The following is a 22,896-nucleotide window of genomic DNA, read 5'->3' as shown; positions in this document are numbered from 1 at the left end:
TTGTTGTTGTTGTTGTTTTTTTTTTTTTTTTTTTTTTTTTTTTTTTTTTTTTTTTTTTTTTAAGATTTCAAAATTTTCTTATGCATTTAAGGGTTTCGTTAAGTTAGAACGAGATTTAGCATTTTATCCTAGTACCTAGCCCTAATCATGGAGAAGGTATATCTTGTATAAGGTATATGTTTTTTCTCTTTCACCGCAAGTGGGTCCCACTCATCAAAGAAAATTATGGTACAGGACAAAGAAAATTATTTATTATTTATTATTTACATTTTAATGCAAGGACAAAGAAAATTAAAGCTTTGTAGAAGAAAATTTATAGTGTACTGGAAAGAATTCCAACCCCAGTCAATCTATGATGTAACATCTATTAGCGGTGGGACCTGGAATTAAAGTCATTCCAGAAGGATATTTTCAAATCCAATAAGTCATATAATATTATTTCTAAAATATTAGGGGGGGGGGGGGAATTTATTGTGCGTGAACAGTGAGTGCACTGTTTACACACTGTTCACGCACTATTCATGCAATATTTAATATTAAAAGTGGGTCCCACAATACTATTTACACATTTAAAAATTATTTTGCTACAGTGTTTTCAGCAACAATCAGTTTTTATCAACTTTCAGCAACAATAAGTTCTATCCAAACGGACCCATTAATTATCTATGGACAACCACCCAAAATTAAATTCTAAATGATTCATTCAAATAGTTGGGGTGATAGGAATGGACTTATAGCACTAAGAAAATATCTCATAAAACATCTCGCTTATAAAATGTAGGACTCACATGTGTGGGACAAAGGAATGCGAGAGAAATGTCTTATAAATACCACCTATAAATACCACCCTTCCAGACTTGAGAAGGGAACGGAGAGAGGAAGAACAAAATGAAAAAAATCTTTATCAGAGCTCTAAGTCAAAGAATAAAAAACACATAACCTCTTGGTAGTGGATTAGGACCGATACCAAATTACCAATGTGATTTAACCATATTATATCAAATGAGATTATCATTTCCAATGATTTTCATATAACACAACAAATTCAACCTCTTAGTTGAATTTCCAGTTTCCACCCACTACAATATCCGTCCTTTTCAGTTGTCACAAGAGAATTTTTTCATTGAATATCCAATGTCTGCCACCTAGACTTGAAAACTTCCGGTGAAGTCTGTACACTGTATAAGAGTCTAAACTAAAATGTCAAGGCCTTGGAAATAAAAGGCTTCTTCATTGTTTCTTAGAAACTTCAAGTCCGGGTCAAAGTCATTTGCTGCTAGCTCAAAGCAATAAAGCCTTTCTCTATTCAACTAAATTGTTTATTCGAAAAACATACTTACAGCATTGGGTGTTTCATTTGTAAAATTGATCATTTTCCTCATTGGCTATTTGGCAATGACAGTGATCACGTTCACGGGTGGAAGTTCCCTTAAACTTCTTCAGGCAATTGTATTTTTAACGCTTTTATTGCATTTGAGACCAGCGCTTGGATTCATTTCAAGTGTTGGAGATGCTGACAGTGACAACATCAGGTGCCTAGATGGGGAGAGACAAGCACTCCCTAAGCTCAAAAAAGGCTTTCTTGATGCCTACGGCAACCTCTCTTCTTGGGGGAGCGGAGATGAATATAAGAATTGCTGCAATTGGAAAGGAGTTCACTGCAGCAACCAAACAGGCCATGTACTTGAGCTAAGGCTTGGTTTTTCTTATTTGGGAGGTATGATTAATCCTTCACTACTTGAGTTGCCTTATTTGACCTATTTGGATCTCAGTTACAATGATTTTAATCATTGCCATATCCCTGAGTTCATCGGATCTCTCGGTAACTTAGAATACCTTGATCTCTCTAGGGCCAAACTCAGTGGGCCAATTCCACATCAGCTTAGAAACCTTTCTCATTTGCAATATCTCAATCTTAGCTGCAATAATTTGACAATTATTGAAAATCTCGAATGGTTGTCTCATCTCTTTTCAATAAAAGACCTTGACTTAAGTTTCACAAATCTCCATGTTGCCAATGATTGGCTAGAAGTTGTGAGTGGTCTCCCTTCTTTAACAACCTTGAATATGGCGTGGTGTGATCTCCCCCAAGGAGTCTTTCATCTTTTCCTCATTTCAATAATTTGAAATATTTTACTTCTCTTGAGAGTCTACATCTTGTAAACAATCAACTTAAAGGTGGCATTCCAAAATTCTTTGAGGATATATGTACTTTACGTGAATTGCGTTTGTCGGGGAACAATCTTGATGGACAACTCGTTGAGCGTATCAATGACTTGTCTGGATGTGCAAAAGACTCATTAGAAGTTTTGGAATTAGCAAGGAATCAATTTACCGGATCATTGCCCGATTTTGCAATGTTTCCATCATTATAAGAAATAAATCTTTTTTCCAACAAATTAAATGGGACTGTGTCCAAAACCATTGGAAGCCTTCATAAGCTAGAACATTTAGATGTTTCTTCAAATTCTTTGCAAGGCGTCATAACTGAAGCACATTTTTCAAATCTTTCCAAATTACGACACTTGCAGTTATCTGATAATTCTCTTACTCTTGAATTCGACTTCAATTGGGCTCCCCCTTTCCAACTGGATGAAATGTACTTGAGATCTTGCAAGTTAGGGCCTACATTTCCAAATTGGATCCTAACACAAAGCAATGTTACCACCATTGATATCTCCCATGCTGAAATTTCTGATACCATCCCAGCAGAGTGGTTTGCGAACTTGTCTCCTAAATTAGTACTTTTAAATCTTTCTTGCAACCAAATACATGGACTGCTACCTAATGTGTCGAAGATGCCTTTGAATGCTCATACAATTGATTTGAATGCTAACCGTTTAGAGGGTCCATTGCCACTTTTTTCAACTAATCTCAGCTCCTTGAGTCTCTCTAAAAATCGATTTTCTGGTTCACTTACGCCTCTTTGTAAAATCAATGGTGGGTTGTTGGGTTTCCTAGACGTATCTGATAACCTATTATCTGGAGCACTTCCAAATTGTTTTATGCATTGGCCTAACCTATTTATTTTGAATTTCGCTGGCAACAATTTCTCTGATGAGGCTCCAAGCTCGTTGGGCTTGTTGTCGATGCTCGTAACATTGAGTCTGCGTAATAACAATTTCTCTGGAAAAGTGCCAGCATGGATTGCCGAAGGCTTGCCACAATTGATTGTTCTTATATTACGTTCCGATAAGTTCAATGGAAGCATACCATGGCATATATGTCAGTTGAAAAAATTACGCATCTTGGACTTCTCTCTAAATGACATATCTGGAACAATACCACAGTGCCTCAATAATTTCACTGCCATGGCTCACAAAGGGAAATCTTCCAGTAATCTCTTTGATGGTGATTACCTGGGCACAGATGGAGGCTATGTTTGTATGGGAATATATGTTGACAGTGCAATGGTTGTACTAAAAGGGAGGGAGTATGAGTATGGTAAAAATCTTGGACTATTAAAGATCATTAACCTTTCAAGCAATAAACTATCAGGAAAGCTTCCTAGTGAAATCTCGAGCATTTTGGAGTTGGTTGTACTGAACGTATCCAAAAACAACTTAATTGGAGAAAATCTTCAAATGATTGGTCAGTTGAAGCAGCTAGAATCACTTGATATGTCATGGAATCGGTTTTCAGGAGAAACCCCATCTAGTATGTCAGAGTTACAATTTTTGAGCCACTTAGACCTATCTTACAACAATTTATCTGGGAAAATTCCTTCAAGCACTCAACTCCAAGGCCTTGATGCAACTCGTTTTATTGGGAATTGGGCACTTTGTGGGCTTCCACTCACACAAAAGTGCCCGAGTGAAGAAACACCACCCCAAAGTGAACCAACTGACGAATGACGATGGTAGTAAAGATGTCGAAAAGGACAAAGATGAATTCAAAAAATGGTTTAATGCTGGAGCAGGACTTGGATATATTGTGAGTTTTTGGAGTGTGTGCGGCTCTTTGCTTTTAAAGCAGCCATGGAGACATGCCTATTTCTTGTTCTTGGACAACCTGAAGGATTGGATCTACGTAACAATGGCAGTGAACAAGGCAAGATTGTGGAGGAAGTTTCAGAACCAGGGGTGACCGCTTTGTATGTAAGTAGACGTTTGCAACATAAAACTTCTATACATATTTTTCACAATTTATTTCGGTCATTTTTATAAACATAATTAGTTACGTGGTTAATGAGATTAGCACTCTGGTTTTTCATTATTATGGCTCTGTTTTCTTCTATTTTAATGAACTGTTACATACTAAAAAAAATCATTAATCTGTTTATTGGTTTTTTTTGAACTCTTTCAGCATTTCTTGATTGGCCTGGCCATACAGGCCAAGAGGCATTACTGATGCTTTTCATATTTCAAATTACATGTCAGGTAGTAGGGATCACCATCATTATCAGCTTTGCAATTGCATGAAGAGGTTCTACATCTAGGATCTAGCGTCTCTACAATTGGATGGATTTCAATTACGTTGGTGTTGATATCATGATCTTGCCACTGCTATTCACGAGTGTCAGGACCCGTTTGTAACATTTGTGGGGGTGTGGTGGTCTAGATGATTTGTTTTATTGCCTTTTCTCTCATATATCACCATCATTATCAGCTTCAAATTCAATAATGTAAATTTACAAACAGATCATGTGTAATTTGAATTTGGTTAAAGTTTTCCCATCCTGGAGTCTCTGTGTACTTTTATTGGTGGTTATTAGCCTGTGTCTCCTCTCTCTCTTGTGAGCATTTTGGCAATGCTGAATGGACATGCATGTCAGTTGAAGAATCTCGAGAGTAGGGTTCCTTAAACCTAGTTCATGTTAGTAGCAGACGTAGCTCATGAAAATGACTCCTCTTTTATAAGATCAATTCATGTTAAGGACTTAAGAGCATTAGACACTTTTTTTTGGTAAGTAGCAATAGACACTGATCTTGACGTGGTTCTTCAATAACAGATTCGCTGCATGTGTTGCCATTTTGTTTATGAGAAAGCCTATGATCGTAATTTTTGCTGTAATACTTTTGCACATCAATGTGCACGGGCACACCAATGTGTAACAGTCATGGCTCTAATTTTTATCGATCAGAGTTGCACATGTTATCAAGTTATATAAAAAATTGTAACACAACTATTTGATCATAGAAAGCCTATTTGGTCCCTATAAGGCCTATATTCAGTTGTGTTATTATAAAGGGTGTTTTCGAAAAATCATATAGTATATAATCTATATATCTAATAATAGGTGAAGCAGAAAGAAAATCCAATTAGATTTCAATTAGATTCTCAATTTTGCGCCATTTGTCCTAACCAAAACTTTAAAAAAAAAAAATCTAATTAAATTATAAATTTGACTCCAATTTTATGTCATGTATCTTATCTAAATTTTCTAATTTTTGTGCCCAAATAAATGATGCATTAACATTTAACACGGAAGTCAAGAAAACCACAATGATAATGCTCATTAGCCTAAGCAAGAACATCTTACTTGCACACTTTTATGGAGATTATAAATTAGACTCCAATTTTGTGTCATGTATCTTATCTAAATTTTCTAATTTTTGTGCCCAAATAAATGATGCATTAACATTTAACACGGAAGCCAAGAAAACCACAATGATAATATTCATTGGCCTAAGCAAAAACATCTTACTTGCACACTTTTATAGGTGATCTCAATAGAGTCTGGAGCTCTTCTAATCCCACAACTAGAACCAAGAAGTCCAACGAGAAAGACTATAAAAGTAAAACATCATCTCTTCCTAATTCCATATCGTCATCCCATGTCTCCTCCTCTCTCAACCTCTACCAACTAGATCCACACACTACCCTCTCTTCCTCCTTACGGATTTCTCAAAGTAAGGCTGGGTTCAAACACAATGTTCAATCTCACTCTTCCTTACTTCACACTCTCATACATTAGCGCTTCATTGACGCCTTCAAGAAGATTCCAAACTCAATTATCAGTTTTTATTTTTTAATGTCCCTTTATATATTTTAAATAATAAAATGCAATATTCTCTTTTTTCTTCACTGTAGCATCACTTAAATAGTAAAATGCAATATTCTCTTTTTTTTATTCGTTGTTTTATCTAATACAATCCTATGTATGATAAACCAAAAAAAAAAAAGACCAATAGCATTACTTAAATAATAAAATGCAATATATATTTTTCATTGTTTGATTTAATTCTATCATTCGTGTGATAAACCCAAAAAAACAAAAACAAAAAAAATTGGCCAATAATATCATTACAATTAACCAGTCATGTGCAGTAGCACGGGGTTACATACTAGTTTAGATAATAATAAAAAATAATAAAAACTTATTTGATCTTATCAACTTCTTTAGACAAAATAACAATAAGTTTTAAAGGATTCTAGTTTTGTTCATATCAAATTCTTCTTTGTTTTTTTTTTTCTTCACTTATTTTGTTCAATTATCTCTAATACATATTTTTAAGTTACGTTCTTTTCATTAAAATTTTCCCTTCCATCGTTATAATTTAGAAGATTTTATCTTTGCTCCACTGGTAGCGAGATACACGTACGGTGGAAATATGATAAGATTATCCACCTATTTCCAAATTGGAAGAAACGCCGATATTGATTATTGAGTATAAAGTAAGCAAAAAAAAAAAAAAATGGTATAGAGTGTGTGCTTTATGTGCCTGAGATCCAATATCATGGGATTGGGAGGAAGGCAACAAGCTTTTAAGCAAAAAGCCAGATGGTGCAGATAGAATTGCTATTGGGTTATATTCCCAACCAGGTTCAATGCAATTAAAAGGTATTTTTCAATTTTAGTTATTGGTATATGTTATTTTATATTTTCTTTTCTTTCCTTTTCTTTTCTTTTTTCAATGTTGTCATAAGAGAATCAATGGATCCTACGATTGTTGAAAACTCATTAAGTAATACTCAATCTATAAGGTTGTAATCTATATAATTTAATTACCATCAATTTTAATTTTCTTCCTTTTAGTTATGGTATAGGCTTTTGAGGTAGATTCATGTTTTCTCTCTTTAAGTATGGTAGATTGCATTGATTAACTTTTTTTTAATCACTATCATTAATTGTTATTAAATAATTTGCTGAAGATTAAACACTATTAATTACCAATTATTTATACTACATAAAACTCTATTACATAAAATTTAATATTTTACTTTTAACTAAAACTCTACTGCCAATGTTTAAGGTAATTTAAAATAAATTTAATATTTATTTTGATTTATTTTGGTTATATATCATAATTAAATTTACACACAACACATGGTGCATGGTGAAGTTACTCAATATATATATATATATATATATGCAAAATGAATATATTTTTGTCATGTATACAACTCACTAATTATTAATATAATTACAATTTATTACACATTTATATGTATCATTTTATAATAGTTTCTCTCTAGATATGATTGCTTGACTTAATTTAGACTTAAATCATTAATTTACAGTTTCTTAATAAAATTATTCTATAAATTTATAATCAAACCACTTAGCAAAGCTTGGCTCAGCCCAAATCCGTTCAATAAGCAAGAGAGAGAGACAGAGAAATGACAAACAATTAAAAAAAATTGAATAAAAAATAGAAGCTGATTTTATTACACTATTCCCACTCAAAACAAATTGTGAAAATTGAAAACAACTCAAGAGGTGTTTTTTTTTTTTTTTTTTTTAAATTTAAAAAAAAAAAAAAAAACTGTTCTGAAAATAGTATTAGTGTCAAACAAAAGATTAATTTATTGGTGGACCTCACATTTTTTTTCTTTCTGTTTTTGAAAACAAAAAACCATTTTAAAATCTCAGTACCAAACAGGCGCAGTTTGCGTTGCCTGTTATTCTTAAGCCAATGCCAAGGGTACATCATCCACTGTAATAAGTGGGGCCCATTTGCATTGCCCATTTGTGTGACATGCCAGCTATTACATAGTACATAATTTTCCATATTTAGCTTTCATTCTCTCAGAGATGATTTCATTGATCTAAAAAAAGCTCCATTTCCATCCACCACCATTGCAGAATACAGAGAATGAAGGAGTAATTTCTTCTTTTGGGTCTTGGTTTCGCGTCACAAAAGAGCAAAGGTTTGTTTCTTTTTGAAACTATTTCATGGGGTTATTGTTGTTTCTTTTTGTACTCTTATTGTTTCCAATAGACCTGTTTCATACTTTCATTTTTTTGGGATTTTTAGACTTGATTATGAGCTTCTACATTCAATGCTTTGTTTCATTTATTATGAGGAAGTAAACATGCTTGCTTTTTGCTAACCCAGTTGTTCAAACTTGAGAAAATGACAAATATGAAAGTTTGAGAGCTAAGAAAGCAAGAGAGATATAACAAATCAATATTAGGGTTTCTCTTATTCTTTCATACCCGTCATCTATTGCATTAATATTGAAGATAATGGCATGTAGGGCATTGCTGATTTATGCTCTTTAATTTTATTTTCCACCTAAGTTAGTTCAAAGCTCTAACATTGTTAAGATACCAATTTGGGAAAAATGTTGTCTAGGCATGATGGTAAAGAGTAATCGATATGGAGTTGACGCCATAGGTTCAAATCCTATCTTATCTATCAAAAAAATATGCAATGGGGTAATGATATTGCCCTAGGAATGTGGTTGCTTACAAAGCAATTCAAAGAAGATGACTGGGGTTGGACATTTCTACCTATTTTAGCTAGGCTATTAGATATAATATATCCTCTTCCTAACTGCTGAAGTGACCAGGAAGCCATGACCCTTCACTTCACTATCCATAAATTCAGACTTACCTTATTGAGAACTGTAATACAGAGTTAATTATATCATTTGTATAAGTAGCAATAGTAGGTAACTAGAAAAATAAAAATCACAAAATTTTTCTTTGTGTATCAAAATAAATTTATGCTGCTTGTCTTCCTTCCTTTTCTGTATTCCTTGTAGCTAATTTTGCTTAGGAGGGTTGTTTTGCTTTTGTCTTTTCCTTGTTTCATTTTTCTGGTGCATTTTGAAATCTCAGCTGCTGCAATAGCGCTGATTTGAGGTGTTTTCTCTATAAAAAAATTGTGTTGTGTGTAGGAACAGGGTAAGGACCTAGGTGCAATGAGGAACCAAAAGTTTTCACGAGTTTCAAGGAGTGACATCAAAGAAAAAAGATTAGAGGAGAAAGCAGTTTTAGTGTCAGCAGTCGGTAAATGTCTTCCTTAGTCTTCTTCATACAAGAATTACATTGCTAATGAGCCATTTGTGGAGGAGTCCGAAGAGGAACCAAGTGAAGTAGAGGAGGATCCAAAAGAGGAACCAACTGAAGTAGAAGAGGATCCTAAAGAGGAATCAAGTGAGGAAGTAGGAAATAAGCTAGAAAAAGAACCAAGCGATGACTTGGAAGAGGATCCAATTGAGGAACTGGAAGAGGAAGCAAGTGAGGTGCTGTTGGAACAAATTGAGGAGCCTTCAGAATGTGATGCTCAGTCATTTTTTAACCACAACAACAATTGGAGTGAAGAACTAGTTGAGGATCCACCAGAAGCATCTCTATCTGAATGCCTCTCAGGCACTGATCCTAACAGTTCATATAAGAAGAAGAGCTCACCGGATGCGTTAACTGGTGAGTCAGTTTCCTTGCAACGTTATCAGTCACAAAAGAAATATAGGCAAGAGGAATCCTTAAAACGAGAATCAGAATCTTGGTATGCTGCTCATCTCCATGGTCACTCTGGGCTTGCCATGACACTTGATGATAAAGGTTCTTCTAAACAACAGGAAGGTACAAGGAGTTCTGGAAAACGAAGACATAGTAGATGGGACAAAGTAGAGAATGATCAGGCTAATAAAGGGAAGAAAACTAAATGGATTAGTGGTGATTCACAGCTGAAACAGATAGGTCCACTTCAGTTGCCTTATTTCAGGAAAGAGCTTGTTGCAGGATTAGAATTGGAGTCAGATATTTAGGAGTTGAAAGTTGAACTAGTAGACATAAGCAGAAAGTTGCAGGCATCTGAGCTTCATGATGACAGGCCTATGGAGGAAAGATCTCCTTCACTTGAACTAGTGTACGATTACTTTGGTATGAATAAATACACGCCAAGAAAGGCTCCATCAGAAACTTCTCCAAAAACGTCAACATATCATATCTAAGTTGATTCAGAAGAATCCCACTCTTCAACAACCTTTGGAGTATAAGTCCTCGAAGCTGTTTAAGAAACTTTACATATCGGTGAAAGAATATCCTACCTACAATTTTATTGGACCTATAATTGGCCCTCTTGGGAATACACAGAAGAGAATGGAGAAGGAAACAGGGGCTAAGATCCATTTAAGAGGAAAAGACATAACAAATCCACAGAAAAATGATGAAGACTTGCATGTCTATGTTGAGGCCAACAACCAAAAATCATTGGATGCAGCTGTTGGGATGATTAAGAAACTACTAAAACCAATTGATGAGGGAATGAATGAGCATAAGCGGGGCCAGTTAAAGGAACTTGCTACACTGAAGGCAAATGTGTGCAAAGTTTGTCATGATCACGGGCACCAGTATTTTGCCTGCCCTCAATGGCAATCTACTTTTAAAATGGTATGCTGTGACAAATGTGGCAGCTGCAACCATCTCACAGAAACTTGTAGGGCAATAACAATGTCTCCATAGAGCAACTCTGGGTAGGGTTCTAGGTCTACCCTTGGCTCAACTACAAAAACACAAGACAAAGCTAACAAAGAAATTGATGAAACAACCTCTATGTTTGCTTCCTACATGTGGATGACAACCGATTAATGGAGCTGTTCTCTCCATTCAGTAAGATTACTAAAGTAAGAGTTATGAGGAATCTAACCACAGGAATTAGTAAAGGCTTTGGCTTTGTCAAATTTGAAAACCAAAGTGATGCAGCTACAGCAATGGCACATTTTAATGGGTACAGAATGGATGGACATATGTTGTCAGTAAAAATAACTGGGATGTATGAGAAAGTAAAAAATCCAATTGATGTGCGCTGTGACAAATGTGGCCGCTACAACCATCCCACAGAAACTTGCCGGGTAATAGCAATGTCTCCACAGAGCAACTCTAGGCAGGGTTCTGTGTCCAACCTTGGCTCAACTACAAAAACACATGACAGACCTAGCAAAGAAATTGATAAATCAAATCTCTATGTTTGCTATCTACCAGGAAATGTGGATGACAACCGATTAATGGAGTTGTTCTCTGCATTGGGTAAGATTACTAAAGCAAGGGTTATGAGGAATCAAACCACAGGAATTAGTAAAGGCTTTGGCTTTGTCAAATTTGAAAATCAAAGTGATGCAGCTGCAGCAATGACACATTTTAATGGGTACAAAATGGATGGACATATGTTGTCAGTAAAAACAGCTGGGATATATGAGAAAGTACAAAATCCAATTGATGTGCATTGTGACAAAGGTAGCAGCTACAACCATCCCAAAGAAACTTGCCAAGTAATAACAATGTCTCCGCAGAGCAGCTTGGGGCAGGATTCTGTGTCCAGCCTTGGCTCAACTACAAAAGCACAAGACAGACCTAACAAAGTAATTGATAATACAAACCTCTATGTTTGCTACCTACCAGAAAATGTGGATGACAACCGATTAATAGAGTTGTTCTCTCTATTTGGTAAGATTACTAAAGCAAGAGTTATGAAGAATCGAATTACAGGAATTAGTAAAGGCTTTGTCTTTGTCAAGTTTGAAAATCAAATTGATGCAGCTGCAGCAATTGCACATTTGAATGGGTACAGAATGGATGGACATGTGTTGGCAGTAAGAATAGCTGGGGCAGCACCAGAATCCTTGTTGCCGAGCCATCTTTCAGCATACCGAAGGCCTCCACCAGTTTTTCCAATTGACACAGGCCAAATAGCTTCACTTGGGTGGACACCAGGTTCAATATTGTCTATGCCTCTAACCCCCTTTCCTATAAGCCATGGCATGAATTTTCTTTCATCCTCCATCTATGAAGAGCATGGTAATGTCCTTAGAAGTGAAGGCTTAGACTTTGCTCCTCCACCAGGCTTGTCAAGCCTCTCTGATTTACCTGGTTGTAGCAGCCTTCATTCATCTTCCAACTCTTCAAACCAAATTCAATCCACATCAGGTGGTTTGATCGCACAGTTCCCTGGTAATCCAGATTACCCTAGTTCTGGATTTGAGACATATTTTATGACACCAACAACTATACCAGCAACATCAACTATACCAGCAACATCAACACCTATGCCAACTACAGCAACACATTGTAGTCAGACACCAGAGAGCAATCTAAAAACTATTCCTTCACCCAAAACAAGTGCTGAACCGTTGGACACTAACTAAAGTGGTAGCACCAACATTTTGGCTTTTCTACCACTGTTTCTTTTCAGTTAGTCAAGCATTTACTTGGTGCATTGAATGCGATGAGTTGTGTCTAATTTTTAACTGTAAGTTTTTCCAATGGTGTTCTCACTCTCTCTCTCTCTCTCTCTCTAAAAAAAGTCGAGGGAGAGGCAAGAATTGCATAGAAATATCTTGTCATCTTCCCTTTTATCTTTGTTATTTGCTTTTGTTCCAGCCCTTTTGAAATGTAGTAATTGGTCTCTGCTTAAAGGCACTGGCCAACTTGGTCAGCATGAGGGCATGCAGTGGTTTAGAAATTCTTGTCAGCAGTTCATTGCTACAATATTTGAGTAAGTGATCGTTTTATTCTTGTGCAGTAGCTTATGATATCTAATTGCCCATGGGAATTGTCAACCACTGCTCTTGTTGGTTAGGATGTGGTTGATAAGGACACCTCTCTTGACTTGAATTTTCTATTATGTAGACTGTAGCAATTCAGTTAACTTCATCTGTGATTTTATTGCTGTAAAATGCAGACCAAAAAAAAAAAAAAGGAAGACAGATATTTGAGACTTAGAAATTCTGTGATTCATATGTTTAATTTTCTTTCCATACCTACCTGGTGAAGTATTACAATCTTTTTGTGAGGGTGAACAAAACAAATGAAAGAAAAAGTGGAGGAAGAATTGATGGTTTGTTCATCGCAGCAAATTTGAACTTCATCCGAAATAAAGGTCTAGCTTTTTTTGTTCCTAACATTAATTTGATTAGTATTTTCTTTTACCAGCAAAAAATTAGCTTCCTTTTTTCTTTTTTTTCTTTTTTTAATTTTAGATGCTACATTTCCAATCACTGATTTTTTTCCCACTAGGTTCTCTGTTTATGGAGTGGTTCTCATTTTAAAGTTGAAGTTAAAAAGTCTGCCTGAGAAACTCTCTGCTTTGATAAGAGAAATAGGAACCCAGTGAATTGGCAGGGTGGAAGTACTAAAAGGGAGCACATTAAGCAAGCTTATTATTACTGGCATATTCAACCAAAGATTGAAACTGAAAAGCAAGCAGACTACATCACTCGTTAAATCCTTGTTACTAACATGAAGCAATGTTAATGGAGGAGCTGGTGAGGTGCTGGTACAAAGCTCCTCAGAAGCAGACCTTGAAATATATCTACTAGTGACAAACCATGGAAATATACAAGAAGGGATGAAGGGAGCAAACGGTAATGTAAGCTAGCATGAGCTTAAGAAAATCCAACTGGTTTTTACAGGAATGAGGGTGGTTTCTTTGGCTTTTCTTCAGGTGCTAACTGGCTGCGGAGGGCAGGGGATCACAAAACAAAAATCACTGTAAAATGTAATATATATATATATATATATATGAACAGAATGGAATCTTCCTACTATGTGCTGCTCAATAAATTTTCCTTACCCCCTCTTAAGATTGAACTTATGCTTATGATGTTGATAAGGTTGAAATTGATTTGTCATTGATAATATGCAAAATATAATTAATAATAATAAAAAGTAATAAGCTTGAAATCCACAGGCAAAATTGAAGTATGGAACACAATCTTTAGCTCGAAACCAAATCACAAACTACAAGAAAGGTCTAAAGCCAAGAACTATAGATTTGAGAATGAAAGAAATTGAACTTTGCATCCTACGTTTGAGACTTCAGATTAATTTATCCAGTATCCTTGTTAATACATCTAAATATGATTGTTATACAATACACACTCTTTTTATAAGCAAAAAATTCATTAAAAGAAAAGAACAAAACTTAGTACACAGGACGTATACAAGGAAACACCACACTTATCTCTACTAACCACAAAGAGGAGACTGAAGAGGTACATGACATGGAATTGGGAAAATCCAAACTACGATTACATTAGACTTCTTTATGGCTGTTCAAGAGATTTCATCCCTAATGCTGGCTAAGAACAATCTTAACTCTCTTGCCTTCCTCTCATGTTCAGGAGACACATCAGTTTCTGATTCACTCAAATCAATTACGTCAATACATTGACCATTTGATTTTGGAAATTTGGATACTATACGGGATTGTCTTGGCGGGGAAGGGCTTAAGAGATCAATAACCTCACTTTTAGCAGTACTTGGACCAACTTCATTGCAAGATATATTGTCACTGCTCTTTGGATCAAGCCACAGATCTTGGTTTGTTAAATCAACTTCTGGTGCAGCAGTACGGCTTTCTGATATCTCCACATTTGAAGAAAAGGAGGCATTGTGAACAGAACTGCTTTCTAATTCGATGTCAAGTAATAGTCTTTGGAGTTTTAGATCAATTTCAGTCACAGAAGATCCCTTTTCTGATTTCTTTGGCCTTGTTTTCCTGTGATTTTGTTTCTTCATTTCAGCTCTTTCCTCCTCAAATTCCACAATCTTCTCAGGACAAGCACTTCGGACAAACAAAAAGGAATAAAGGACAAGGAAAACGAATTTTCCAGTATTAAAAGATATTAAAATAAAAACAGAGATAAATACTATTTGCTTATCCAGAATACCCCTAAGAAATATCTGAAAAATGATTGTAGAACTTTTTGTTTGCTCAGTTCCAGGTGTAGAACTGGATACCCTCTGTATGGGCCATGAAAATGTTAAAAAAATAAACATTTACACAGCATTTAGCTTTTTCCAGAAATTCATTAATTACTATAGAATATGAACGGTCTTCTTGATGTGTTCCTCTCAATGCATTATTTAAGAATATTTGTTGTACTTAAATATGTTCTTTTTTCTACTCACATATTGGTCTAAACTCCAAGAAAAAAAAGGGGAAAACAGAAACATACTCTATTGATTGATTGTTGAAAAAACCTAAGCTTTCATTAGAAAAGATTCCATGCCTGTTATAAGTTGCAATCTCAAACAAAATCTTTCAATGTGCATGCAACACAAAATCCGTCTCGGATTAGATGCAGCACCACCCAACATTATACTTAAGTCACTACAAAAGGATAAAATTCATTACCTCTCTACAAGATCCGCTGGCACTATGGAGGTCTTAAGCCCATCTAAATCCTCCCATGAGACCTCATAACAATCTCTTCCCTGAACCTTTCGATGCTTGATAATTTTTGAGACAGGGCATTTAACTGGTATCTGTAATTGGGAAATATTACTAGTCAAATGAAAGAGGAATCGTAAACCTAATACGCCACAAAATGGTTAAAGATAGAAAAGTACAAACAACATATTCACTCAGATTTTATCAACTATGTTTAAATGTGAAAAGGGGGCATTTATACGTACTATGGATAAAGTCATTGCACTTTTTAATAAAGTACATATAATAAGTTACCTAATTTTCAACAGTAACTACAATAAATTTATGCCAGAATTGCTTCTTAGCATATCATGAAATCAAAAGAGCTAGTGGCTCCAATTTTAAAAATAGTCCAAGCAGAAGGATAGAGCATAGCTTTCAATATAATGCATATGACAATTGACATTCATTCTTTAAATGCTATTTTTAAAATCTTCCAGGGTAGTACTAATGGTGCAACTGTGCAAGTTTATAGGACATGAGTGACCAAACAGAATTCTATCATCATAATTTACCTTGAGTAAACCATTAATGAATAAGGAATTAGTGTAAAAAAAAGAAAAAAAAGAAAGAAAAAAGAACAGTAGTACCTTGTGTAATGGAAGCTTCAGTCCTAGATCTGATGAAGTTGATCGCAAATTACAAAATCGCCGTAAGTTGCGTTCAGCAATCTTTGGAAGGATATACTCATCTGAGATATGAATCATGAATAAGGTATAAAACAAAAATAAGAAGGCAAAAAAAAAAAAAAAAACTGGAAAAACATATAATAGACCAATTTGCCATACAATCTAGGAAACGTTATAGATATTATATTTTATGACACCCTGTAACCTCAAAAAATTCCCATATTTTCTATGATTTTGGACACAAGCAAATTGTGTTGACAGAAAATCCCAAAAATCTAGAAATATGGACACAGCAAACATCTCAGCGAATGCATAATATTAACCATGAATTAATCTATTGTGAAGCCCATGGGTAGGAAACTGAGAAAACAATAACTAAGTATCTGTGAAGCATCAAGCACAAATGCCAATATGATACAATATGGATACCAGCAATACTTCATTTCTTTAATCTGGGATATGATATGACAGGGTTAAGCTTATTAATATTTTGTAATAAATGTGCCAAATTTTAGTTTAAAATATGAATAACAAACTTGAAAGGCATAAAATAGCTAAAAATAGTTAAACAAACTATGAAGATTTTTTTTTAAAAATGATCCAAACCCATGCTAGACATTTATGAAGATTTAGAATTTTGAAGGTCTAAAACTTTTTTTTTCTTGTGTAATGACTTTATGAAAATAGAACAAGTACAGGGGGTGTAAAATATATCCTCACTTATATCTGTTGAAATCCCTATTTTTCCTTAAGAACAATCAATTTTTACCTCAAATTGATTCGTGCCATATCCATGCCCTACCCAAGATTTTCACATATTCATATCACATATATATATTAGAATAGATATGGCACTATGGCAGGCATTTTGAGTTACTTGTGCTTTTTTCTTTTCTTTTTCTTTTTTTAATTCAAACGTTACAACAAGTGGGGGTGGGTGGATTCAAATCCTGGTTCTCCTCAGCAAGCAGACTAGGCAATGCCATTAAGCTGCAAGACTCTAGGTGAAATACTTGAGCTTGTTCAATATGTATTAAGTTTTTTAACTAAGATTTATAGAACCCATAACATTCTGCAGATCTTTCGGACTACAAACAAGTGATGCACACGGATGGACAGGGTTCATGCTCTTGAAGCATCTGGTATGACAATTCTCAAATATAAGCATCCTACAATTACTGCATATTTTCCTAATCAATCAAGTTTTAGATCCAAATTAGATGACTTGAAAATTTTAAAATTTTAAACCACTGAAAAAAACACACCAAAAATTTTAACCATTGGAAAGATCCGACATTCTGACTTCACATGAGAATTTTGTTTTGGGAGTTACCAGGACAATAGCCAAAATCCTTGACTTCCATTTAACCACTACAAACTTTGACTATTTAAGACAACCAAAATCAACAATGTGCTTGTATAAATTCTTACATTTGATGTATGTGTGCATGAACATATAAGGCATGAAATATGAACAAGGGAATGAATGAAGAACCTGTTTTATCAAGAGGCCACTCAAAAAACTGAGCACATATCTGCTGAAGTTTGGCACGTTGAAAAGGATATTGAGCAAGAGCCCTTCAAAGGCAAAGCAATAAAAAAGCAACTTCAGTACTTCACTCCCAAGATTTTGCAATATAAGCACCACACTACCACAGTCTAAATCCAGTTCTAGATGGGCTAAGAATAATACAGGCTGAGCAGGAAAAGCTAAAACTTACCCAGCTGATGGTAAGCTAAGAGCTTGAGTTTCACTGCTTTTAGTGCACCCAATTGAACCATGCATAGGTTCAGATTGATATACATGCTGTGGCCCATTACAGGAAATTGAGGTTAACAGGTACTACCAACTCTAGCACTATTACATGGTGATTTTTGTGCAGATATCAGGTGCGGGCACTCATGTAGCATTTTGCATGAGATACATGCTAAGCCTTTGCAAATAATAAATTTAAAGGTGTATTCATGTCTATTTTCTTGCCCTTAATTTATTATTTTGTGAAAAGCTCATTAATTATAATACCCACTGGTGAAGAAAAAAAAAATCTCCCAGTTTATAAGTAACCTGTCCTATACATATAACTTGTCTTATTAAGCAGATAATTCTAAAAAGACCAAAATATTCTTACCATAATAATATTAGAGACTAGATGATATGGAATTGATCTACAGATAAGTGCTTCATTGCATTAAAGTGTTTCTATCATTAAAAGACTTTCCATGGGCCAAATACTCAACTGACATAATCAAACTTCCAGTTCAAAATGCCATCATAGATGTTTAACATAACACTTGGCAGAATCAGCCAGAGTATATAGAATTTTGGCTGAGTAAATTAGATTTGCCAAAACCAAATGAAGTTGCATATTAGTCTCAGTTATAATGAAATATGCATTCCTATCAGAGGGTGGGGATGTAGATTTTAAAAACAGCAATGCTTGACATGCTGGAAGTAATATCACATCATATGTGCTTTTATCAGAAAAGCCAGGGAAAAAGACAGGACATTCTATTGGATTTTTGGGGGGGGGGGGAGGGGGAGGAAATAAACTGAAAAATATCATTATTTCCAATACTCTAATGGAATCAGAAAGACTGGGTTCTTTTAAAGAATTTTACCTAATTGATCCTTTCATATAAATACATGTTGCATTCCCATATCTGTAAAATGATCAAAAGCCACAACCTTACTGCTGCTGTTCAGCTTTTGGAATTGGGAGGGGGGTTGACTGGTTGAGTTCGTTAGAGTTTAAGACATGATTGGAGAAGAAGAAAGAAATGAAAGATGGTGTATAACAAATCATCTATAAGTTACACAAAGGGACAAAAAGGGGGAAAAAAAAGGTCCAAACATACACTCACATATGCAGCAACAAGCATTAGTCCCAACAAACAACAGAACTGATGTTTTTACCTATGCACAGCATCAGAATCTGCCGAGTGGCACTTGGGCTTCAAATATGCATCAATAACTTGCAAGTGCTGATCATCCCTTTGTGAATCATGCTTACTTCCTACAAGACCAAAAAATGTTCAATGGTAACAACAATGTGAAGTCTTCCATTTGTAAAATCAAATATTTGGAACTGATAATCAAAACACATGCATAGCTATAAAACAATAGCAACGACAAAACCTTAATCCCAAAATTTTGAGATTGGCTATGGATCTCAATAAACTAATTTAGGGTTGGCCACATATATTATCCTATCCAAAATCATGCTATTTGTCATGTCTTTAATTATCATATCCTTTTTCACTTTTTATTTTATTGGTAAAATAAGTTATTAATGAAAAAGATTTTGACTGACTCATGATGATAAGTACTCCATAACCTAAAAGAATTACAAAATTACACAAAAGAGGTATTATTTGAGACCCCACACACATGACCTATCAAACAAAGATTGAAGTAGCAAGACTTCAAGCTAGTTCTTTAAATTGACTTTATCCTTAAAGACCCAATGATTGCGCTCCTTCCACAATACCCACATCATTTTTTTTTATTATTATTATAATTTTTTAAAAGGTCATACCCAGTGCACAAAGCTCCCATTTTTTGCAGGCATCTTGGAGAGATCATGGTAGGACGCTTACTCCTAATTTCTTTTGGAGAGTTTCTTGGATTCGAACACCACAACTTGTAACTTTTAGTGAAAGACACTTGTTATCGCACCATGTCCCGACCTCTAGCCACATCAAACATAACAGTGAAAAATTCCAAATCATCGAATAGTGCATCCCAAACCAAATCCTCCACCCAGATAAAAAATCAACAACCCTCCTTGGCTACCAACGTTATTTAGGTCTTCCTCTACCCATTTTCACATTTTTATATATAAATATAACTAGAAGATAAAACAAGTCTCTCACTTATGATGCAAATCCTATAAAAGCATGAGAAAAATGTCCACACAAAGTCCAAACACACAAATATATATATAGCAATTATTTTTTGTGTCAGAATATACCTACTAAAGCATTTTATAAATGATTTATTAAAGTCACCCAAAAACCCAATTTTATCACAACCTTTTTTCTCAAAGATCAAAAATCATTATCCTGTACTGCTACTCAATCACAACTAAATTGTAAACCTAATTCAAATTTAGCACACCCATGAACCCCAACCGCCCCCCCCCCCCCCCAAAAAAAAAATAAATAAATAAAGAAATAAAAACATTAGTAGAAGCAGTAAAACATGAAATGTCAATTAAGAAAGTTACAAAGACCGATAAAATAGAATGGAGGAAAATAATACATGTGGTTGACCTTGACTAATTTGTTGAGAATCCATAGCCAACCCAAAATTTGGGACTAAGGCTTTGTTATTATTTTGGTTATTGTTGTTGCACAAACTTACACCTAGTGGGTTTTGTACCCATAACCTGACCCTCCACCCATTCTTATTGGAGGAGAAAGTGTCATTTGAGACAAAGTTCATTAGCTTGCAAAAAAGTTTCAAAACAGCATAATAGAACCACATGCAGGCCTGTTACATGAACTATAGAAGGTTTCTAGAATTCACCATTAACATTCATATCATGATCCAGTGGGTTCTCCTTGCTATTATTGCACTTGGAAACAGCCCCCTGTTTCTTTGAACTTCTTTTCTTTTTTACAAAGGACAGTCCTTCAGAGGCAACTTTTTGAAGGACAACATTGTCTCCAACTGATTTAACAATCTGACAAGCGGACTCCTGAAGATGGAAATTTTAGTACAACAGCATAAGCTTCCATTCACCATTCTAAATGAGATCTGATAGGTACACAAAGAAGAATGTAGTCCACCAAAGAGAAAGAACAGGTTTAGAACTTACAGGACCCAGACCATGAACTCCTTGAGAGTAGTCACAGCCAAGAAGTAGTGCAAGGGTAATCTGAAGATCACAAGTTACTGAGTTACTTATCCAAAAAGTTACCGAGTCACCTAGCTTGTTACAAGTGGAGGAAGCTCAACTCAAATGGAATATATAAAAGTAGAAACTTAGATAAAAGATTTTATAAATGCCATTTCTTAAGGAGAAAATGAAGCAAATTGCGATCAATATTATTGAGACAAAGCTAGACACCCTTACATCCACACAAACACACATGCACGCACACACACGTGATCAGTTCCATATGAGAAGCTCTCACGAACAAAAATTCCTAAAACAGAGCTATATCATTTCAGGTCTTGTAACATAGAAGAATGTAGTTTCTTAAAGGGGTTGAAGGAGGGCTTGTCATATCTTAAAGCCAAGATGTAAATGCTTTTGCAGCTTAGTATCACCCTTTTGTCCTTCTCTCAAAGTTGCTCATTATCATTGCATCAAGTGAACGATAAACTTTGAAGATATTACTAAGTATTATGGATGCACTTGCCTATGGCAAAAAAGTATACATATAGCTGACCGTGACTAATTTGTTAAGGATCCATAGCCAAGCTCAAAATAATTGGGACTAAGGCTTGGTTGTTCTCATTGTTAATCAATTTCATAGCAAAGGAATTATCATTTTTTTTCTAAAAAGTTTCATAAATATTTTACATTCACAATTAGAAACTTACCAATGAGTTCCTTCCAAATCCAAGCCGTCTCTCTACGTCTGTCATTTCATAGCAAGTGACATAACCACCATCTCCTAATTTATTAGCAAAATGGAAGCATAATTAGTACCAAAAAAAACAAGTTACTCTAAGGAATTTCAATATGCAACCAAATGTGAATCTACTTACCAAGGCATATATCTCTGTACACAGTCCTTGCACCAAAAAGAAAGACATCTGAGTCCGAAGTGAAACATCCATCCTGATGGTCATTATAGTAATGTTAATGAAAAACGATAATGATGATAACAATGTCAGTGATTTTTTATGATGAGAATATGATAGTGCATAGTATGCATCTCCTATGGAATAATCCCGACATGACTAACAGTAAAAAGTGTACTCACACATAATGATTCTGAGTTTAGCAATGCACACTGTGCTTCAGCTTCCTCAATCCTAAATTTTAGAAAAATAAAAACAAAAACATATAGAGTTAGTCCAGGTCTTTTTGTTTACAATAGAAGAAAAAAAAGGGGTGGGGCGGGGTTGCTAATATTTTTTCACAAAAGCATTTCCATGAATCAAAGCCCTTCTCTCCCCTTTTAAGGAAAACATATTCCCATATATATTTTTATTAAATAAAGTGGTGCATCATGATTTACCATAATATCATGCAAAATAAACCATACCAGACCTGAAAAGTCTAGATTAGAAAAGAAATTTTTTTCAAGATTGGTTAGATTAATAAGATAAAATAAATTTTCTATATTTATTTATTTCATTCTTTTGGTTTCCATTTGTTACACTTTTTTATTCATTAAACCCATTAAAAGATTTCATGTAGATAAATTTAATATTCCTTTATTTGACAAAAAACTAGTGAGTTCTTGCTTCTATAATCCTATATTAAAAAAATTTACTTTAACAGTAGACATTACCCATCTAAGCAAGCAATGCCAAGTGCCATGCCCAAAATTTTAGCCTCTTTTATCATGCATGAAAACTCAGATCCCATATTTCTTCGTAGAGAGGTAATATTTTGCAAGTTTCTATCATCTTGAGTAACCTACCTTCATAAACCAAATCAAGTTAGTATGAAGAACTTTCCACCAAAAAAAAAAAGAAGGACCCAAAATAAGTTTAAAAGAAAGTAAACAACATACAGTGATTGCATTTGCACACAAGGTTTCTCACCTCACTTCCTGAATTTAAGCGGCGTCTATAAGTTGATAACTTAATAGCAGGAATGGATCCATCTACAGGCAGCAAAGATTACTTAAAATTAAGATATGTAGTCAAATGCCATGCTCTGAAAGCAATGACATCTTAACTGAATACATTATTTACA

The 22,896-nt window shown here is 34.7% G+C and overlaps 4 protein-coding genes across 9 annotated transcripts in view; 3 read left to right on the top strand and 1 right to left on the bottom strand.

Moving 5' to 3' along the window:
* Positions 1–1,395: 1,395 nt before the first annotated feature.
* Positions 1,396–3,854, top strand: LOC111999014 (receptor-like protein EIX1). The gene is made up of 3 exons (XM_024031145.1): positions 1,396–2,041; positions 2,179–2,359; positions 2,432–3,854. Exons 1-3 carry the CDS (start codon positions 1,396–1,398, stop codon positions 3,852–3,854), a joined length of 2,250 nt encoding a protein of 749 aa, XP_023886913.1.
* A 123-nt stretch (positions 3,855–3,977) lies between these two features.
* Positions 3,978–9,942, top strand: LOC111999013 (uncharacterized). Its single transcript, XM_024031144.2, has 2 exons — positions 3,978–4,097; positions 9,199–9,942. Exons 1-2 carry the CDS (start codon positions 3,978–3,980, stop codon positions 9,940–9,942), a joined length of 864 nt encoding a protein of 287 aa, XP_023886912.1.
* An 822-nt stretch (positions 9,943–10,764) lies between these two features.
* Positions 10,765–13,762, top strand: LOC111999012 (uncharacterized). Its single transcript, XM_024031143.2, has 2 exons — positions 10,765–13,052; positions 13,190–13,762. Exon 1 carries the CDS (start codon positions 10,765–10,767, stop codon positions 12,316–12,318), a length of 1,554 nt encoding a protein of 517 aa, XP_023886911.1. The 3' UTR covers positions 12,319–13,052; positions 13,190–13,762.
* Positions 13,763–13,953: 191 nt separating this feature from the next.
* Positions 13,954–22,896, bottom strand: part of LOC111998992 (single-strand DNA endonuclease 1) — a 54,136-nt gene continuing 45,193 nt past the window's right edge. For 2 of the 6 annotated variants that reach the window (XM_065779113.1, XM_024031122.2), the window contains exons 3-14: positions 22,743–22,804; positions 22,487–22,614; positions 21,953–22,004; positions 21,735–21,807; positions 21,567–21,640; positions 20,836–20,895; positions 20,544–20,715; positions 18,930–19,029; positions 17,511–17,593; positions 15,977–16,077; positions 15,312–15,442; positions 13,954–14,738 (exon numbers count right to left, since the gene is read on the bottom strand). In XM_065779113.1, the coding sequence (XP_065635185.1) occupies positions 14,228–14,738; positions 15,312–15,442; positions 15,977–16,077; positions 17,511–17,593; positions 18,930–19,029; positions 20,544–20,715; positions 20,836–20,895; positions 21,567–21,640; positions 21,735–21,807; positions 21,953–22,004; positions 22,487–22,614; positions 22,743–22,804 (1,547 nt within the window). In that variant the 3' untranslated portion in view covers positions 13,954–14,227. Of the gene's footprint in view, positions 14,739–15,311; positions 15,443–15,976; positions 16,078–17,510; positions 17,594–18,929; positions 19,030–20,543; positions 20,716–20,835; positions 20,896–21,566; positions 21,641–21,734; positions 21,808–21,952; positions 22,005–22,486; positions 22,619–22,711; positions 22,805–22,896 lie in introns of those variants that run through there. The other 4 variants (XM_065779115.1, XM_065779116.1, XM_065779117.1 and 1 more) reach the window with 4 other exon arrangements.

The sequence above is a fragment of the Quercus suber genome, unplaced genomic scaffold, assembly GCF_002906115.3.
Source record: "Quercus suber isolate HL8 unplaced genomic scaffold, Cork oak 2.0 scaffold_199, whole genome shotgun sequence".
In the NCBI taxonomy this organism is placed as follows: Eukaryota; Viridiplantae; Streptophyta; class Magnoliopsida; order Fagales; family Fagaceae; genus Quercus; species Quercus suber.
This window is presented reverse-complemented; position numbering and strand designations above follow the sequence as displayed.

What these genes read in the sequence shown, in the direction of transcription:
- LOC111999014 (XM_024031145.1), top strand. Translation starts at nt 1,396, where the DNA reads ATGACAGTGATCACGTTCACGGGTGGAAGTTCCCTTAAACTTCTTCAG. An exon ending in TTGGCTAGAAGTTGTGAGTG is followed by an intron (nt 2,042 to 2,178) that starts GTCTCCCTTCTT and finishes ATCAACTTAAAG; the next exon opens with GTGGCATTCCAAAATTCTTT. An exon ending in TCATTGCCCGATTTTGCAAT is followed by an intron (nt 2,360 to 2,431) that starts GTTTCCATCATT and finishes AACCATTGGAAG; the next exon opens with CCTTCATAAGCTAGAACATT.
- LOC111999013 (XM_024031144.2), top strand. Translation starts at nt 3,978, where the DNA reads ATGGAGACATGCCTATTTCTTGTTCTTGGACAACCTGAAGGATTGGAT. An exon ending in CAGGGGTGACCGCTTTGTAT is followed by an intron (nt 4,098 to 9,198) that starts GTAAGTAGACGT and finishes TGTCTTCCTTAG; the next exon opens with TCTTCTTCATACAAGAATTA.
- LOC111999012 (XM_024031143.2), top strand. Translation starts at nt 10,765, where the DNA reads ATGGAGCTGTTCTCTCCATTCAGTAAGATTACTAAAGTAAGAGTTATG.